General features: G+C 41.6%; 1 protein-coding gene across 1 annotated transcript in view; it reads right to left on the bottom strand.

Annotated features, from left to right (window-relative positions):
• Nucleotides 1-14,253, bottom strand: part of EBF2 (EBF transcription factor 2) — a 135,212-nt gene extending 120,959 nt beyond the window's left edge. The window contains exons 1-6 of the mRNA XM_051640869.1: nucleotides 14,123-14,253; nucleotides 11,519-11,675; nucleotides 10,485-10,548; nucleotides 10,145-10,200; nucleotides 9,861-9,934; nucleotides 3,378-3,446 (exon numbers count right to left, since the gene is read on the bottom strand). Coding sequence (XP_051496829.1) covers nucleotides 3,378-3,446; nucleotides 9,861-9,934; nucleotides 10,145-10,200; nucleotides 10,485-10,548; nucleotides 11,519-11,675; nucleotides 14,123-14,253 — 551 coding nt within the window. The remainder of the gene's footprint in view (nucleotides 1-3,377; nucleotides 3,447-9,860; nucleotides 9,935-10,144; nucleotides 10,201-10,484; nucleotides 10,549-11,518; nucleotides 11,676-14,122) is intronic.
• Between the last annotated feature and the right edge of the window lie 3,043 nt (nucleotides 14,254-17,296).

Genomic DNA, 17,296 nt, shown 5'->3' with positions numbered 1-17,296 from the left:
GCATGACAGAATACAGCTTTCATTTGGGAAGTACCATCTTCAAAGAACAAACTTCCACCCTTCTATCTGAAAGCCATCCCAACCCATCCCCTTCATACTCCTGACTACAAGATCAGTAAAGAAGGAAATGTTAGTCTGTGAAGTTCACACTTTTCATGTCCAGGAACATTAACTGCCCACCACTTCAGCCATGAGAAAAAGTCACAACAACATTTACATTTTTGAAGTCTCATTAACTTACCAATTCCACAGGTACTAACTTCAAAAAACTAAGCAAGTAGACAGGATAAACAGAAGTTTATAACACTGGGAATCCACCAGTGCTATGATCCACACTAGAACCAGTTTAGCTCTGATCAATTTGAATCATGTATGCAAAGTTAAAGCTTGGTCTAACATTTTGAGAAGTCACTATGGCTTGTACTGTCTAAAAAACTTGGGAGTGAGTATTTCACAACTTTTTCTGGACTACACAGCTATCGTGTCATCTCCCAGATATGTTCAGGTGGGCCTTTCAGTCCTGTGCTGCAGTGGAGTTATGTCTGTTTCTGCTTTTTGATGCCTGCAATAGCAGCACTGCAGGATTCCTGCAGCATCATTGCTGTTAAAACAGCGGCAGCGTTCTGAAAACAGGCTCTCATCCGAGGTTACACTGGAATTCTGACTCCAAACATTGCAGGAACCTAAATCCTCTCATGCACCCTACATATATTTGTCAGTGGGAGAGGGTACACGATTAACTTCAGTGAAGAAGCTCCCTTTCATAGGGAAAGTGCTAGTGTCCAAGAGGGAACACAAAAATAACTGCACGGGCCTCAGAATCTAAATCTAGTCCCCAGAGCAAAGGTCACAGCAGATATGTTTTATTCAGCTAAGAACTTTTGGAATTCATTCAAGGAGAAGAAAAAGCCCAACAACAACAACATGGCTGACATTTTTTTCCCACTGAATTACTTCTTTCTTTTTAAACAGAGATATATGTTTCACTGATTAGGGAAAACCCAATGAATTCTGCCTCCCTACAGCAATAAAAAGGTAAACCAACACAACAGTCAAACCAACACTCTGAGTTTGAAAGATAAAGATTCAGCCCCACTGAATGTAGCTTGGGAAACTCCTAAGCAGTTGTACTTATTGCTGAGGAAATGTCTGAAGATAAAACTAGACAATGAAGCCCTCTGTGCCTATACATGTACAGCATGATTTTGTTATTATATTTGCATTACATGTGTTAATTATGATGTAGGACACAGGATTATCCTCCTTCAACTCCTCAAACCTTATTTAACCAGGTAAAGTGGTGGAGCAGAAATAACTGTACAGAAGTGGGAGTCATTTGCTAGATGCTACACTACTGATGAGCAGTACAACAAGAAAAAAGATCTAGCTTTGAGTTCAGCTTCCATTCACCACGCTGTTCACTAAACCATGCCACCTCCAGACAGCAGTGGAGATCTGTAATCTTTTTTTTTCTCTGTAGCCTAAATCTGACTCCGTGACTGCTTTCAAAAACAAGTGAAAAAAAAGCTTTTTTTGGGCTGTACCACTTATTTCTCTCATCTACCTTATTATTACCCCTACTGAACTCCCTATTTCACTTGCAATTTTGAGACACAAACACACAGATTAAAGGGAAGAACTGACACTCAACAGGAAACTGCCAGGCTGAACCTAGAGGATGCTTCCACACAAAAGGAATGTCTATAGGCAAGATGTCTACTGCTGTTAGCAGAGGAGTTACCAGTAAAGTTCTAGGTTTGGAGCAAGTTACAACTTGCTGACCACACAGATGACTTGCAAGGCACATTTTACAAACAGTTATTAAAAAGAATAATCCTTTTTTTATAGTTTCACTTCCATTGGGTTTTACATCAACAGATTTCAAATCCCCACAGAAAGGATAAGAATCTTCACTTTGCCTGAGAATGGACAGCTTGCTAAAGATGACAAATTCAAATGGTGGTAGGAACTGCCCCCTTCATGGTCTTAACTCATAGGCTAATACACTGCCTTACATCATGCTGCTTCTCCAGCAGTAAGGAAAGTTTCAGAAAATTCTGACTTCAGATTGGAAAGTTCCCAAATGCAGATTCATACCAAACATCAACACAGCCAAAAATAGGCTAGAAATTTCAGAGAAAAGGTCAAGATGGCATATCTAGGACTTCTGCTTCTAGTCAGGAAACCACATATACACACAAACAGCCCAATTTGCTGGAATTACCATTTTTGGCCCCAAATACAACTTACAAGTGCAACAGTAAAAGGAAAACCATGGGTTAAGAGAGGGAAAGAACCCCATAATATCATCAAGGTTTCAAAATAATTTAGAAAAACTCTGTCATTAAAAAAATGAAAGAAATAACCGTGGATCTTTATTCAAACCAGCTTGACTGTTCTGAATGCCAAAACAAATTTGCAAGGAATACTATACCAAATAATGCTTATTAAAATGTAGATATAACATGTCAGGCATACACAGATGTAAAAAGTGAACCCACAATCAACCAGCTTCAGTATCAGTTCTCCACTTGCCCCTTGTACCAGCTGCTTCAGAGAAAACACTCTTTAAACAGTTACTTATAGAGTCATCTAGGGGAAAACATTTCTTCCTGACTTGTCTTTATTTACTGTTCTTCTGGAGATCTTGGTTGTGTATTTCTTTTTAAACAGCTGGCTATTCTTGTTATCCTTTTTGAATCTTTCTGAACTCCAGATCTCAAACACCACTTTGAATCAGTGAGCTCCACAGGCTAGTTTTCTAAGCCTTCACAAATACTCCAGATTTTTCATGTGCCAATTTATTATTTATCGAACTGCTGCTCTCTCCTATTTATTTTATTTACCTAGAAACTGGCAAGCAGAACCCAGACCTGGATCTGGAACTAAGTACTCTATGAAGCTGTTGCTCTACATAAAATTGTTCACAATCCCCAAACCATCAGTTCTAATCCTGCCCAATATGTTGCACTATTGCCTTTACTCCTTCCTCTCCACATTTCTACCAAAATGTTGTTTTGCTAAAGAATGTTACTGAAGCTGACAGGTTGCTCAAAGCTTCCTCTGTCTCAGTAGTCCAGTTGGATCATATCCCAGGTAAACAGAAAATATTCCAGATGCATACATCAAATATTTGGTCACAATGAAAGTGATACACAGAGAATTTAATTTAAAAATAAACATCGACGATTTTGTCAAGGTAAGCCCAGATGGACTAAAGCTAACCAACTAGCTGGCAATTCCCTAAAGAATCACGAAGCCCAGACATCCCTGGCATGACAGACACGGACAACCCATCATGAAAGACCCTCGGCACCTCAAAGCACAACCAACAATTTGGAGTTGCTTTTGTGGGGAACTGAGGATTCATTTCCTACCTGTCGATGATCACGGGGTCAGACGGAGTCTCGTTTCTGTTGCCACAACTTTTCTTCTCACAGCACCGACTACAGAGAGGAAGAAAAAAAAATCAAAATTAAAAAATTACTGGGACAGCTGATAACAAAGCAACCAGCTAAAAAAAAAAAAAAAAAGTCTTGCCTGCAAAATTTCAGAATTCAATATATACCTAGAAACGTGACTGAGAAAATTCTGGCTAGGCTTTCTGGAAGGGAGAAGAACTAAGGGAATTGGGTGCCCAAATCCTGGCTGATTCCAGCTGGAGTTTGGCACTTGCCCCCCATAGCCTTTTTTTTTAAATTTCCAGCCAAAAAATGAACAGCAATATGGTCACACTTTAGACTAAGGCACTATTTATAAAAGCTTAATAAATGATTAACAGATGTCATGACATTACGGGCATGAGTATCATGTTATGTATGGCTAGAACTGACTATGCTTTAAGCAAACTATGGCTTTTTTATATTCTAATAACTGACTTATTATTAAATATCTAGCAACCCCTACATCCCATATGCCCACAGAAAACTTCCAACACTGTAGTAGCACCAATGAAAAAACAGAAACTCAACATACTTAGGTCCTACCAAGGATTTGAAGAGAGATTTTTTCATTTCAACTGTAAATCCCTTTGCATTGTTTCAGTAATGACAAGCCTCTAAGATTAGCAGGTATTTATACACATTATCCTGTGAGGCTGCCAATGTGACTGTGCAGAAATCAAAACTCTCTGATGAGCTCACAACACAAAATAAATATATTTCTCTGATTTGCTAAGAAAACACAAGATAATGCTGTCACCCTCAGGAGCCTGCAGGGAGGTATGTATTGCAGAATGACACCCATGTTCTGTCCACATGTGTGCAAGTGTGCATGCACACTTACACAGAGGTGACTGTGGACATCAATATACAGATATATCAGGAAAGGGTACACAAGAACACAGCCTAAACTCAGGAATTATTTTATGTTCTTCACTCCCAGTAAACTTTTTACAGAAAATAACAGCATCACTGCATTTCCTTTTGCCGTTTTAAATAATAAAACAAACAAAAAAGAAAACAAAAACAAGAGACAGGGTGTTATTTCCACTGATACACTCATCAACATGGGTGATGCTCCTTGCACATACACCAGCTGAGTACCAGAATTTTAACATAATTTAATACAGTCCCTCCTCAGAAATTCTCCGTTTTAAGAATTTGTAGCAGCACAGAAGTGGTTTAGAAGATTTAAGCTGTCTTGATGCTGAGATAGCTTGTTCCAGCCAAGGCTTATATGGGAGGGGAAGGACAAAGGCATCCAAGACTTTAAGTAGACGAAATCAGAAGTTTCATATGCCTCAAGTCACCAGATCAGAGACTGCCTTAAGTTACAAAAATGCCTTTCCAAATTATGGTTTACACATCCTGCATAGGTTGTTCAAATTTACATGTATGAAATCGAGAAACTGTTTAGCTTTTTGTACAGTGGTATGAGTTGCTGAACACATTTGCAAAATTTTCAAGTCAGTCTGAATCCCAGTTTTCCAACTGGGGAGCAATTTCAAGCTGAGGAATTTAAAAAATGAAATAAAATGCTTGAATACACTGAAAGGAGTATGAAATATGAAAGAGTACCTTTTTTCTTGGAATGTTAATACTCGATTACAATTATGTAAAATAAGCATTTAGACCAAAAATGTCTTTCAGATAGGCAAGATCTGAATTGCATGCATTTTCTCCTTAAATTGCAGTGTGTTGCAGGAACTTCCCCTGATTGCAAGCTGAAATTACCCAGCAAGATGAGATGCAACTACCAGATCTATTTGAATATCAGCTCTACCTGTTTCAACATTTCTACATTCCCTTTGCCTCAAACCTGCACTTACTCATCGATGCTAGTCCTTTTAGAAGTAAAAGGATACACTAAATATTTAAAAATCCCTGGGGCAGACCCTCTAGCTGCTGTAAATTGTCATAACTCCATCGACTTCAGTGAAGCTATGGTAATTCACACTAGTGAAGAATATCCCCACTCCCTCCTTCTCTGAACTTGAAGTGCATTTCTTACATGTTTCACTGCTTAATAATTGTTTATAAAGAATGGTGTCTTTTTGTACTAGAAATCTAGATGTTAGATGTTTGCTAAAGGAAAAAATAACCCCCAAAAAAGCAAAGTCAGAAGAATGTAAATTTGACATGTACTTCTGACATGTCCAATGTGACAGTGCATTGGAAATTAGACTGCAAATAAACACCTTGCTCGTTTATGTGCTGCTATAATAAAACAACAAAAGGAACTCAATTTTTAAAATAGTTTTGTAGTGGTTTGTTGTTTTGGCTTTTTACAGCTAGCTGAAACAGCAGTCTTTTCCTCTCTTTGCAATACTGCTAAATAAGAGCTCCTTTAGCCATGTAACTTAGGTAGATAGTCAGAACAACTATTTCTGATTACACTACAACACAGTGATGTTCAAGCAGAATATACCAGCAGTACCTCCCCAACTCATCAGCTCATCCACTCTTCCCAGAGAGGATGCCGTTTCTTGGCATAATGTATTAGAATGAATTATGGAAGACTGGAGTACAACATGGCTGGCTTCTGAAATAAGCACATCTTGGTTTATTTCAGTTTGCACAATTATCACAGTTTACATTTGTAATGCTTAAAAATTTGCTTTCTAGAACTGTGGCTTACAGCTGAAGTTCTCCAAATATTCTACAGAGATATGCATTATTATCACACTCAGGTAACAGATTTTTATTAAGAGTGCTAGATTTTTTTTCCCTTGACCATAGTATTTTTTTTGAGCCCAAACACATTTTTTAAAATGTCTTGATTAAATATTCACTTCCAATGAATTACTAGTTCACACATAAATGCCTTTAAATACTGAGGATGTTTCAGCCCAGCACTTTAGCAAAAGTACCTCTCAAAGTCCCCATTTCCAAGTATTTCATCACAGCATCCAAGCACTAGCATTTCCAGCAGGTTTGTTTTACAAGTGTGTCTGCAACAGAATTTACTTCTTCCAATTTAAGTCAATGACAAAAATCTCCAACTCTTGTGGGTCCAGGATCAAGCCTACAATATTCTCTTAAAGCAAGTTATTAACATGACTTCACCAGTATTTACATTTCTGCTACAATGCTGTACTAGGAACTTATCTTTAGGAATGCTCATCTGGTAAAGACAAGAATATCAAGGCCTAAGACTTCTATTTTTTACACCTTTTCTTATTATACTTTCCCATCTAACTAGATCTACATGGGAAAAAATAATAGTATGTTATGAACAGTCCTGAAAAAAACACTAAGACCACAGAAACTAAAAAGCTACCACAGACAACACCAGGTCTACAAACTCAATACTCCAGAAGGCTCACGTCAAAGGCAAACTTGCATCCTTTCCCTCCTCACACTTGACTAAAATGGTTTTAAAATTCAGCCCCCAACTTCCCTCCCCTCATCCCCCACCAAAAAAAAAATAAAAAAAAATCTGTCTCTAATTTCAAACTCAAATAAGCTCACAGCATGGTGGCCTTTGTTTTGTTTTCTTCTCCCCAACTCCTCCCTGCAATTGCATAACAAAAGTGTCTAAATTCACACCATCTGGCCGATAAAGACACAGGCCCCAGTGGCCGCCTGGCCCAGCTGATTAGAGCTCCTGTCTAGTCTGAGCCTTGTGGCGAAAGTCACAGCTGTGGGGCTTGCCTGCACTCAATACAACTCTGTTATTAGCCAGCTGTAGGCCCTGAGACTACTTCTGTTCAAATTATAATACCTTTTAACCCTCTGAGCATTGAGGGCATAGGGGGTTGCTGGCAGCAGCATAACAACTAGTTTCCTCTTAGTCGATAATTGGAAGAAAGGAAGAAGAGAAAAAAAAGTTATTCCAGGAGAGGAGACTGTTTACCTTGATTTCCAGCCACTGGGGGGGCCGAGGGGGAAAGGAGGACCACATATCTAAGATAGACCCACCTAATAGGAACAGTTTCCATGAGGCCATTATAACCCAAATGAAAATGTTCAGATCTGCAACTAAATAAATAGAGGCTCTCACTGAACGCGCTAATTATTGAGAGTTGAGAGTTTAACTTCCAATTGGTATGACAGATTGTTGCAGCCGTATCAATATTTAGACAACTTTCCTGCTAAGCATGCATCTGTCACTGGCTGAGGGGAAGATACGGAGTTTCGATGCACTTGTCTCCATACAGCAAGAATATCTGCGTGTGTGATTGCATGCAAAAAAAAAAAACCAAACCACAAAAACCAAACCAAAAAAAAAAAGCCTCCCTTCAACTAGCGAGGATTGGAAGAAGAGAAGCAGACAGGCAGACCCTCCTTTTTAAAAACAGCAGGCATCAATTTGGACAGCAGAGTGGGTACAGTGCATTAAATTTTTATATACTGTTACTAATGCAAACTAAACTAGGGGCTTTAAAAATTGATGCTGCCACTTAAGCAGCACACAATGAGGAAGATTTGATTATTGTACTTAAAAGAAATAAAATAAAATGTCAAGTTTAACTAGAGCTGGATTCATTCCCTTGGTATTACTCAAAGTGATATGTGTAATGCCTCTTCAGAATACGCAGCATCCTGTTTAGAGATACTTTAGGAAAACAAGACATTTAAAATCAAATGCCTTGATTAGGTTACAGAGCGCTTTTGCTTTTGTTCACTAATCTGTGTTTTACATGGAAGAAAGAATGTCCCTGAGTTTTAATTCTTCCTTGGCTAATCTATCAAGCAGGAGAGTTCAGAATAATCTGAATAATGGCTTACATTTGTAGAACACCACCTTAAATCAAGCACAGAATACGTTTATAGGCATCGGTGGAGGTCAGGTATGTAAGAACTGAACAGTGTTTGATACTATAAAGGCATGGAGAGAAAGTAGGGGGAAAAGTAATTTTATTTTACAAGTACATTTGGATGGGAAATATTTGCTGAAGTATTTTAATTTCCAAAATAGAACTGCACTCTATACAGGAAGGGCGGAGCAAGATGCAGTACGGCAACTGGTATTTTGTTATCACAAACCAGGACCCAACTGCATAGCAATACAAAAATTTTTCTTCTTTAATGTCCACCTAGTTGTAGTCAAGACAACAACACGGAGTGCACATATATTTGAACATGCAGGCATACGCCAGAAAGTATGTACTTTTGATCTTTGCTACTACATCTACAGGTCCTCGTGAGCCATCGTGTGCATCTCATACCTGACAGACACTGTGTTAGTGCAGAGATGTGAATGGTGCTCAAAAGTAACAACGCTCGTTTTCTTAATTAACAAGAGCAAAGGACCACGGATAAACACTATACATTTACTTGATCCTTACTTTTAAAGTAATTAAATACTTTACATCATGTTAAGGACTAAAACTGAGACTTTCCCTTAACAAGATCTCTGTCCAAATAAGCTGCTCTTCCTACTCTAATAGCTTAAAAGCTTACTTTAAAAAAAATTAAAAATTCAAGTAGCAAACTGCAAGATTAAAAGAAGCAACGTTCAGTTCAACAGCTTAACCCACTCCCACTAATACAATAAATCACAGACTATGTTTAATAAAGGTCAAGATTGGTTTTGCCCTTCATTTTATGAAAGAACGTTCTATGCACAATTTAACACATTTTAATATAAGAACAAGGACTGTTTACATTTTTTGTATGTATTGAAAAACTTCAATTACATGAGAACAGGAAAAGTAATAAGTTACCATGGAAGCACGATGTACATACATCATGTACATGTAACTTCAGACTTATACAAACGTCATTAAAAACATTTTCAATTCATTTTATCCTCCGATTTATAACTTTACATACTAAAAATAATGTTTTTTCTAATTAAAAGCTGGAAGTCCCCTAAATACTCCTTATGCAGTATAGAAAACCATGATTTGTGTTATGGTTTGAGGAGTTTCTTTTTTGATTGGGGTAGAACTAAGCAAAATTAAAGAACAGTAATGATGATAAATGATGATAATTTCATTATGAAAATGCAAATATTTCACAAGAGAAAATTACGTGAAGAATGCCTTTCAGTTTCTAGGTAAAAATCTGTAAATGGATCTGCTCATTCTCAAAAGGGGAACAGGAATTTTCTAAGAAATAAGCACATGAAAAGTCTTGATTTAAACAACCTATACAAAGGCCTAGTTTAAACAAAAATAGTGCTGCTCAGACTACGGACCTGGGGTGGCTACAGCTCTTGCAGTAAAAACAAACAAAAAAAAGCAACAAACCTGAACAAACCAACCCAAGTATCTTTATTAAACCCTAAAAAAAATATTATCCACATGTAAATAGGAAGTCTCCCTACACCAGAATCTCTCCAACTCAACAGCAAAAGAAAGAAAGAAAAAAAAAAAAAATCAAACTCTTCCTACCTACTTCATCGGAAAAGCCATTTTGGCATCTATGAAAACAAACTTGAGAAATTATATGCTGTTAATAAAGTCATCTTACCTGCACATGACTTCGTGGGTAAGCAAAACTCTGCACATTTCAGGATTTTTGTTCTGTCCTTCGTAAGTTATGGGCTACAAAAATGAAGAAATGGGGTAAGCCAGCAGTGTCAGCAGGTCACTTCTTTGCCTTAATATTCAGATCTGAGGTGAAGGCTTTTTACCGTTGCCCATCACCGCTTGCAAATAAACACCATCTCCCCAAAAAACATGCAGGGCAATGTTAAGAAAAAAGGAAGGATGAGGAGGGACAGGGTAAGCACGGCACATATGGGCTATGCTCACCTGCTTAGTGACTGAATCGATGAGTCTAACATAGAGATCCTGTTCAGTCCTGACACCTAGATAGAGCAAGAGGGAAAAGTAATAAATATTGCTGTTAGATGCCTCTTTCCCTAAATATCAGAAGATAACCACTTAGTTTCATCTAGTGCCTTATTAAACATCCTCAGAAAGACCATTTAGTTTTGTCTCCTGCACTGTATTTCCCAAGCCCATCCACACAAGGGAAACTGCAGAGCCCATCCCTACACTGAAGGGAAGCACAGGAATTTGTGTATTTTTTAAATCCGTGAGGGTACCTACAAACCTTGCCTCACAGAAGGTGACTGGAAAGGGGACTCACCATTGCTATAGAGGAGTTGGAGTTTGTAATGTGTGCCGTTGTTTGTCTTTTCATTGCCTTGCTCCTGAAAGAGAGAATTAAAAAACATCTTCCAGAACTTACAGTTGGCACATTTACAATGCAAAAGCTGATAATCATGATGGAAGTGACAACAAAGTTCATTAAAATTCTGAGAGGTGAATCCGCTGATTGGGATATATTAACCTTCCGAATGACCCAGGACAAACTACAAAATACTGCTGACATCTTTCCCTGTAGTTCAAGAACTTGTTTTCCTCTCTTATTTGCCATTATGCTCTCAACTTTTTCAAGGCAATACACTGAGACAAATCTGTACGTTTCAAGTCAGTTAACATAAAGTATACTCATAGTGGGAAAGCTCAGGGGAGCTTTGTTTTAATGTGTTCATTACTTTGCAATGGTGTTATTTTGAGTCATTATTGATATTTATTTCCTGAAGGCTGTTTTCCAGGATGCTTCTTGCATGTTTTTTACTGTAATTTCCTAGAAGATTATTATTTATGACAACCCTTCATAATTTAAAAAATCTTGTCCGTGACTAAGAAAGTAACTGTAAAAGCAATGTGGTCAAACACATGGTTTTAAAATCCAAAAGCAAATGCTTTTCAAGTCCTGTCATTGACTTTGGAGTCTGAAGAAATACATATGATCAAACTCAACAGATACTATGACATATTACAAGTCAGATTCCACTTGTGTTAGGGTACTAATAAAACTTGACAGATCTGGTAGGTTCCAAAAAGTGCTTTTGTCTCCCGTTGACATTTTTTATTTTACTTTCAGTTGGTGTATGAAATTCCCATCATATTCCTGATTACAGCACAGGCTTGCAAGCCTTTTTAACTACAGCAACACAGAGGGCAACAGCTCAACCAAAGCACCTGAACCCTTAACCAAGAACTGGTTGCATTTTGTGAGGGACAACGGGTATTAAAAGTTAGCAGCTCAATGGGGGAGAAGAAAAGATCAAATTCTGAGTGGAAAAGAGGAAGAAGAAAGATAACAAGCCTTACTTTATCATTTTCTACAAAGTCCACAAAAGCTGTCCTCTCTATTTCCACGGGCTGCCCCTGTCTGTCGTAGAGAGCCAGAACAAAGTGAAAGAAATTGGATTTCCTCAAGTTGGAGGGTGGCTGCTTTTCAAAGTGAGCTCTGGACAAAGCTACTCCGCTGTGGAGGAAACATACGGGATGGGGTGTGGGGGGAGAGACAAAGACATTACTAGGTTGTGCAGCAGTTAACAGCAAAACAACAACAGAAAAGGCAGAATACTTTCAGAGACAAGCCGCGAACCGTCCAGCTTGTGCCGAGTGCCACACGGGGTGGCGAGGAGTCCCTTGACATCCCTGCCCGCGGTCCTAGCGCTCTCCCACCGCCGCGGGCGGCTCCACCGGCAGAGCGGGACGGCCCGGGGGGGCTGCAGCCGAGCGGGAGCCGGGCGGGAGAAGGGGAGATGCCCAAGTGTGGAGCTGTCAATGCAACGCTCCCTGCGGCTCGGCCCCGGTAGCTTTATAGTTATGCTCGGAGGGCAGGAATCATTCACAGATGGTAAATCGGTTATTGCTAAATGCAGGGGTTTACTTCCTCCTCTACGTTATTTTCTTCTCGCCTGTCACATTTACTTCTGGAATGCAAAGTGCAGGGTGGGAAGTAGATGTAGCACATCAGAGTCTGGCAGTGCTATCTGTACTTCCTAGCATCGTTCACTTTTCCTGTAGAAGACAAGCGAACCTTAAAACATTTCCTACAAGCCAACTGTCAACTTGAGGGCACCTACATTTTACATAAAAGACAACTAGTTTCAGGGAGAGCATCCACTTTCCTCAGCAGAGAAGTTTATCTATATGGACTTTACTCACTATTTGAACCGATGCCTGCATCTTCCATTTCTGATTTAAATTGAAGTAATTTATACTCGGGTACAACTAGCCCTTGCCCAAATCTTGTCCTGGACTGCAGAAAATGCAGTGACGTTTCCCACACATTTCCTGCCTCAGAAAGATTCAAACGCTTTTTCATCTCCACAATACTGCAGCTACATTTGTTAGCGACACTAGCTTGTTTCCAAGTTGTAGCTCCCACTCTGTAACGCTAATCTCTACCTACTGCAGAGAAAATAGGTGCGCGAGCACCTCCACGTTACTTAACAGGCAGATTTAAGTTTAATCTGCCAGACAAGTAAGGAAAACCTTCGGTTTTCAGTCCCACAAGTTTGACTCTTTCGGTGAATTACAGATGTTTCCCTGTGCTTTCCATTGCCAGATAGGTACAGTGTGAACTCACCACATCCGACACAACTGCACCTAGTTTGGTGTTTCCTCTCATTCTGCATGTAAAAACTCGGATTACTTGGTTTGTTACCAAGAAGAAAACCTGACGATGCCACAACACGACCGCATCTCCACCACTCCTGTGAATTACAGGCTTCTTAGGAGCCGTTTTCCTTTTACTTTCACTTTCCCCAGGAATAAACCTCGCCCCCCCACCGTATTTATTAAACGGACTACCGACATTCATAAAACTCTGATAACTCCTCCCATAGCGCTTGGAAAATCCTCCTCACTGATCAGGCCTTGGCGGAGGGGATGGATGTACTTATTTCTATAACGTCTCTGTTTCATTTGAAGTTCCATCTGCTGTAACATGCCCTTCACCTTGCCTCTGTACTAAATAAAACCCAACTTATTCCCGGGACCAATTTAGCCTTCCCCGACTCTACTACTTTTTTTTTCCCCCCCCTAAAAAAAAAAATACAATAGAGAGAGCGAGGAGGGGAAAAAAAATAATCTGAAAGGGTTTTATCGTCTTACCCCTAACGGGAAGAGACTGGAATAACGGTTGTGTTCCGACCTGGCTAGGAAGAGAAAAGGAAGGGCCGGGGGGGGATCTAACCTGCCCAAAACAACCAGCCAAGCCCCCAGCGCTTGGTTTTTGCAGAGACCACGCAGGCAGGTGCCACACGCAGGCGGTGTGAAGGGAGCTGCCCCGCAGCCCCTGGCTCCGCGCTGCCCGGCTGCCGGCAAGCGGCTGTCCCGCCCTGCCTGCCAGCTCCCCTTCTGACTCCAAACCTTGCTCTGCTCGCTGCTTGCCTGCTCCGGTCAGACAGCAGCCCTGAATCCACGGGTTAAGATTTCGCCAATGCCTACGGTAGCTACAGAGTCACTTGAATTAAGTAAAACAAGATGGGCCGGGGAGGAGGGGCGGGAGGGGAAAGATCTACATTTAAGTTAATTCTTAACTTGGTCCACTCCTATTCGGCTGCCTGACCCAGAACGCGGGAAGGAAAAGTCTGTATCGCTAGGTAAAACAAATCCACCCCTACACACCTCCCTTGTAGAGAAAAAGAAAGAACGATCCGATTTCTGTCATCTGATCCCTGCACTGGATTTTAGGACTCGGTGCTGTCCGTTTTTGGAGTGCCTCTCCCTGGCTTTTGCTGTACTACCTTCAGTTTTCACTGACTAGAGTAGACCAGGAGGGCGACAGAAAGGGAGAAAAATAAAACTGATATCAAATGCAAACAACAGCAGGGAGTGAAGAGGAGGCTCGCTTAAAATGAAAAAAATAAAAATTTTAAAAAGCAGGGGGGAAAGTGGGGGAGAAACAGTCACAGTTACCTTTGTGCTGCTACGTTTGCATCCACAACCCCAACGTTTCTGACCCAGGACCTGACGGAATCCATTTCAGAACCTAGAGATTTATCTTTCAGAATCGGTCCTCTTCCTAAAGTATCTTGAATCCCAAACATTTAAAAAGTCTATTCCAACTAGCAACAGTTTCCTTTTAGGAGATAAAGGAGGAGGGGGAGGGGGGGGGGAAAGGAAAAAGAAAAAAAAAAAAAAAAAAGATGCAGCCTTTGGAATTGACACACACAAATCCCAGGAAAATGGAGAAGTTCAGCTTTAAAACCAACTTCTTCTGCTTTTAAATGCTACGTTTTTAATATCTTCAAACAGGGGAAAAAAGTTTCTCCTCTTGCAAAGTAAAAGTTACGCTGATTCAGTCTTGCCTGGTATCATCATCCTTCAAACGCAGGAGAGGAAACAGCATCCAGAAACTGACCGCGGTTAACAAGGATCACCTGTTTCTCAACAGACACAGGGAGAAGGATTGATTGCTGCCTAATCCAGAGATAAAAAAAAAAAAAAAGGAACGGGATAAATTGCAAAAAGAAAGGAAGAAATGGAGCTAAGGAGAGCCTGGTGACACGCTACGCCCGGGCAGAGCCGGTCACCATGAATGGGTTACAGCGCGGGGAGCGGAGACGGCGGGAAGGGGGAGGAGCCTGCGCCCAAATAAGGGAATACATTTGCATACTGGCCTCCCATTGGAGGGCGCGGCCCCCGCGGCCGCTCCGCGCACGGCTCCGCGCACGGCTCCGCGCACGCGGGCGGGGGCGGCGGGTCAGGCGGGGAGCAGGGACGGGCCCCGCGGCGCTGGGAGCCCGGGCGGGCTGAGGGTGAAATAACGCCCGTGGGCTGTCAGCCCCACACCGAGCGGGGCTGCCACATCACGGCTGACGGGTGCTGGGAGCAGCGATCGCCAGCAGCCTGTTCCGTGCTGTAGTTAACAAAGCAAGCGCACAGGTAGTCGGCTGCTTTGCTTTCAAGGCGCGATATTTAAAAAAAATAATAATAAATAAACACACAAAAAACGAAAGAAAAAAAAAAGTGCCCAGAGGGAACCAGACGGGTCGCGGTCGCAAGGTCTGCCGGGGCTCTGGGTGCAGAGACAGGCTGCAACGCACCCAGGGGACCCCAGAGTTCTCCCCACAGTCGAGCTGTCAGGTCTAGCCTTAAAACTTTTTATAACGTCCTATGCAGGCAAAATTTCCCATTAGAGGAAGTTGGAGCTCTCCCCCCAGCCCAGCCCACTGTGAAGCAGGATAATACCTGCGTCTGTATTGATTTCATTTTATTTTTTTAAACCACTCTGCCTTGGTGACATTTTCCTCCCGGCCCTTTTGTATTCTGATCTGTGTATAGATCTGCCTCTGAAATCTATATAACACCAACGCGAAAACAGATTTCAAGACAATGAATGCAAATCTGTGCTCAGAGACCATCTGCCAGATGAGGGAATCAGATGTTCGGTAGTTAAAGGGACAGCACAAGGATTTCCTTGACTCATTATGTGCAGCTTCTCTCTTTAACCTGCTTTATTTTAATTTATTATTTTTTTTTACGGAATAGAAATCTATTTTCATTTCAGAATAAATCGCAACCACGTTCAGCTGCATTTCAAAAAAATCCACCTTTCTATTAAATGCTGTTTATTTTCATAGAGTTTCATTCAGTTCTTTCCGGGACGAAAAAAAATAAAAGGCACATTTAAATGTTCCCATAAAAGTTTCATTAAAAATGTATCCTTAATTCAGGCACGACTGAGGGCAAAGCCAGGACTCCGAATTCTTCTGTCTACATAAGTGACAGACATGGTATTAGGTGAGCTAATACATCTCGCACAATCTTTGTTCAAGGAAATTTACCATGCTAACCCACCTCCCCCAAATTGATAAATATGCAGTAAGTGATTTTGCCAGGTTAGCAAAAGGCGAGGCTGATGTTATTTTAACGTTACAGAAAAGCAACAGCAGTTTGATGGCGTTAGAGAGTGGAGGCCAACGTTTCAAGATACAATCTCAGCACCTTTGAGAAGCAATTTCTCAAGCTACAAAAAAACCCACACAAGCCAACCAAACAGCACAAGATATTCAACCAAAACAAAAAATAGTGAGAAAACAAGAATACACGATGTAAATGTACAGGCGGTGGTAAGGCATTTTATGGTGATTATTATTTTCTTTTTTACCATTCTGCAAACCGCGTGGGTACATTTCCTGGAATAAAAGCCCCCTCTTTGTACTCAGATAATTTTTGGCAATGCCACCCTGACTGTTTCTGCGTTTATTCTCAAACCTAGGGCAGGGACGGAAGAGGAGGGGGCGGAATTCCCACTCGATCCAACCTTGGCCGAGGTATATACATCAGGAGAAAATGTTTCCTAAAGTCCCTCGCTCCTAGTGATAAAGCCGAGCCTGTCCCCGTAATGCCTTAAAGGGAGTCCGATCGGATCCAAACCAGATGCTTATTCAGCCCCAGCTTAGTCGCTGACGAACTCCCCGTGCGGGGCGGACGCGCACGGCGGGACCGTGCCCGCTGCGGGAACAATGCGGGCTCGTGTGCCCTGGCCCCCGGGGAGCCCTGCTTATAGGGATTCATAGCGGGTCAGAGGGCAGCGGCGCAGGTCAGAGGAGACGCACTCTCCTCGCCCCAAACAGCTGCCACCAGAATTCTGCACGTCAGGAACAAATGACGGGAGCCTTCCCCTCCTGCCCCGACGGGGGCTGCCGGGCGCGGGGCAGAGCTGGGAGCGCCGGGGAAGCGCTGCGGGCAGCACAAGCCCCCGCCCGCTCCCCTCCTGCCAGAGGAACCGCTTCCAGGGGGAGCATCTCCTCCCCTGTTAACTTTCTCCCCTTCGCAGTCTATTTCAAACAGGACAAGAGTTCTTAAATTATAAACCCCTGACCTCGATTCCCCGTTTCAAGCACTTGGTTTAAGTAGAGTTTGGGAAAAGCCCACGTCTCGGGCTCTTCGGATGTAAAGCCACTGAGTAAAAGCAGCATTTATACTAGTGCAATCGCCGTGTCATTTGGCTTTGCACTTCAGAGGTTTCTGCGGTTCGGCCGAGGGAGCCGGTTCCACCGGGCAGGTAAACATCACCATTTAACTCCGGAGGGATGAGAGCGTTGGCTTGGGAAAATCTACCTGAGGAGGACACATGGGTGAAGA

This window comes from Apus apus, chromosome 26 (assembly GCF_020740795.1).
Source record: "Apus apus isolate bApuApu2 chromosome 26, bApuApu2.pri.cur, whole genome shotgun sequence".
NCBI lineage: Eukaryota > Metazoa > Chordata > Aves > Apodiformes > Apodidae > Apus > Apus apus.
This window is presented reverse-complemented; position numbering and strand designations above follow the sequence as displayed.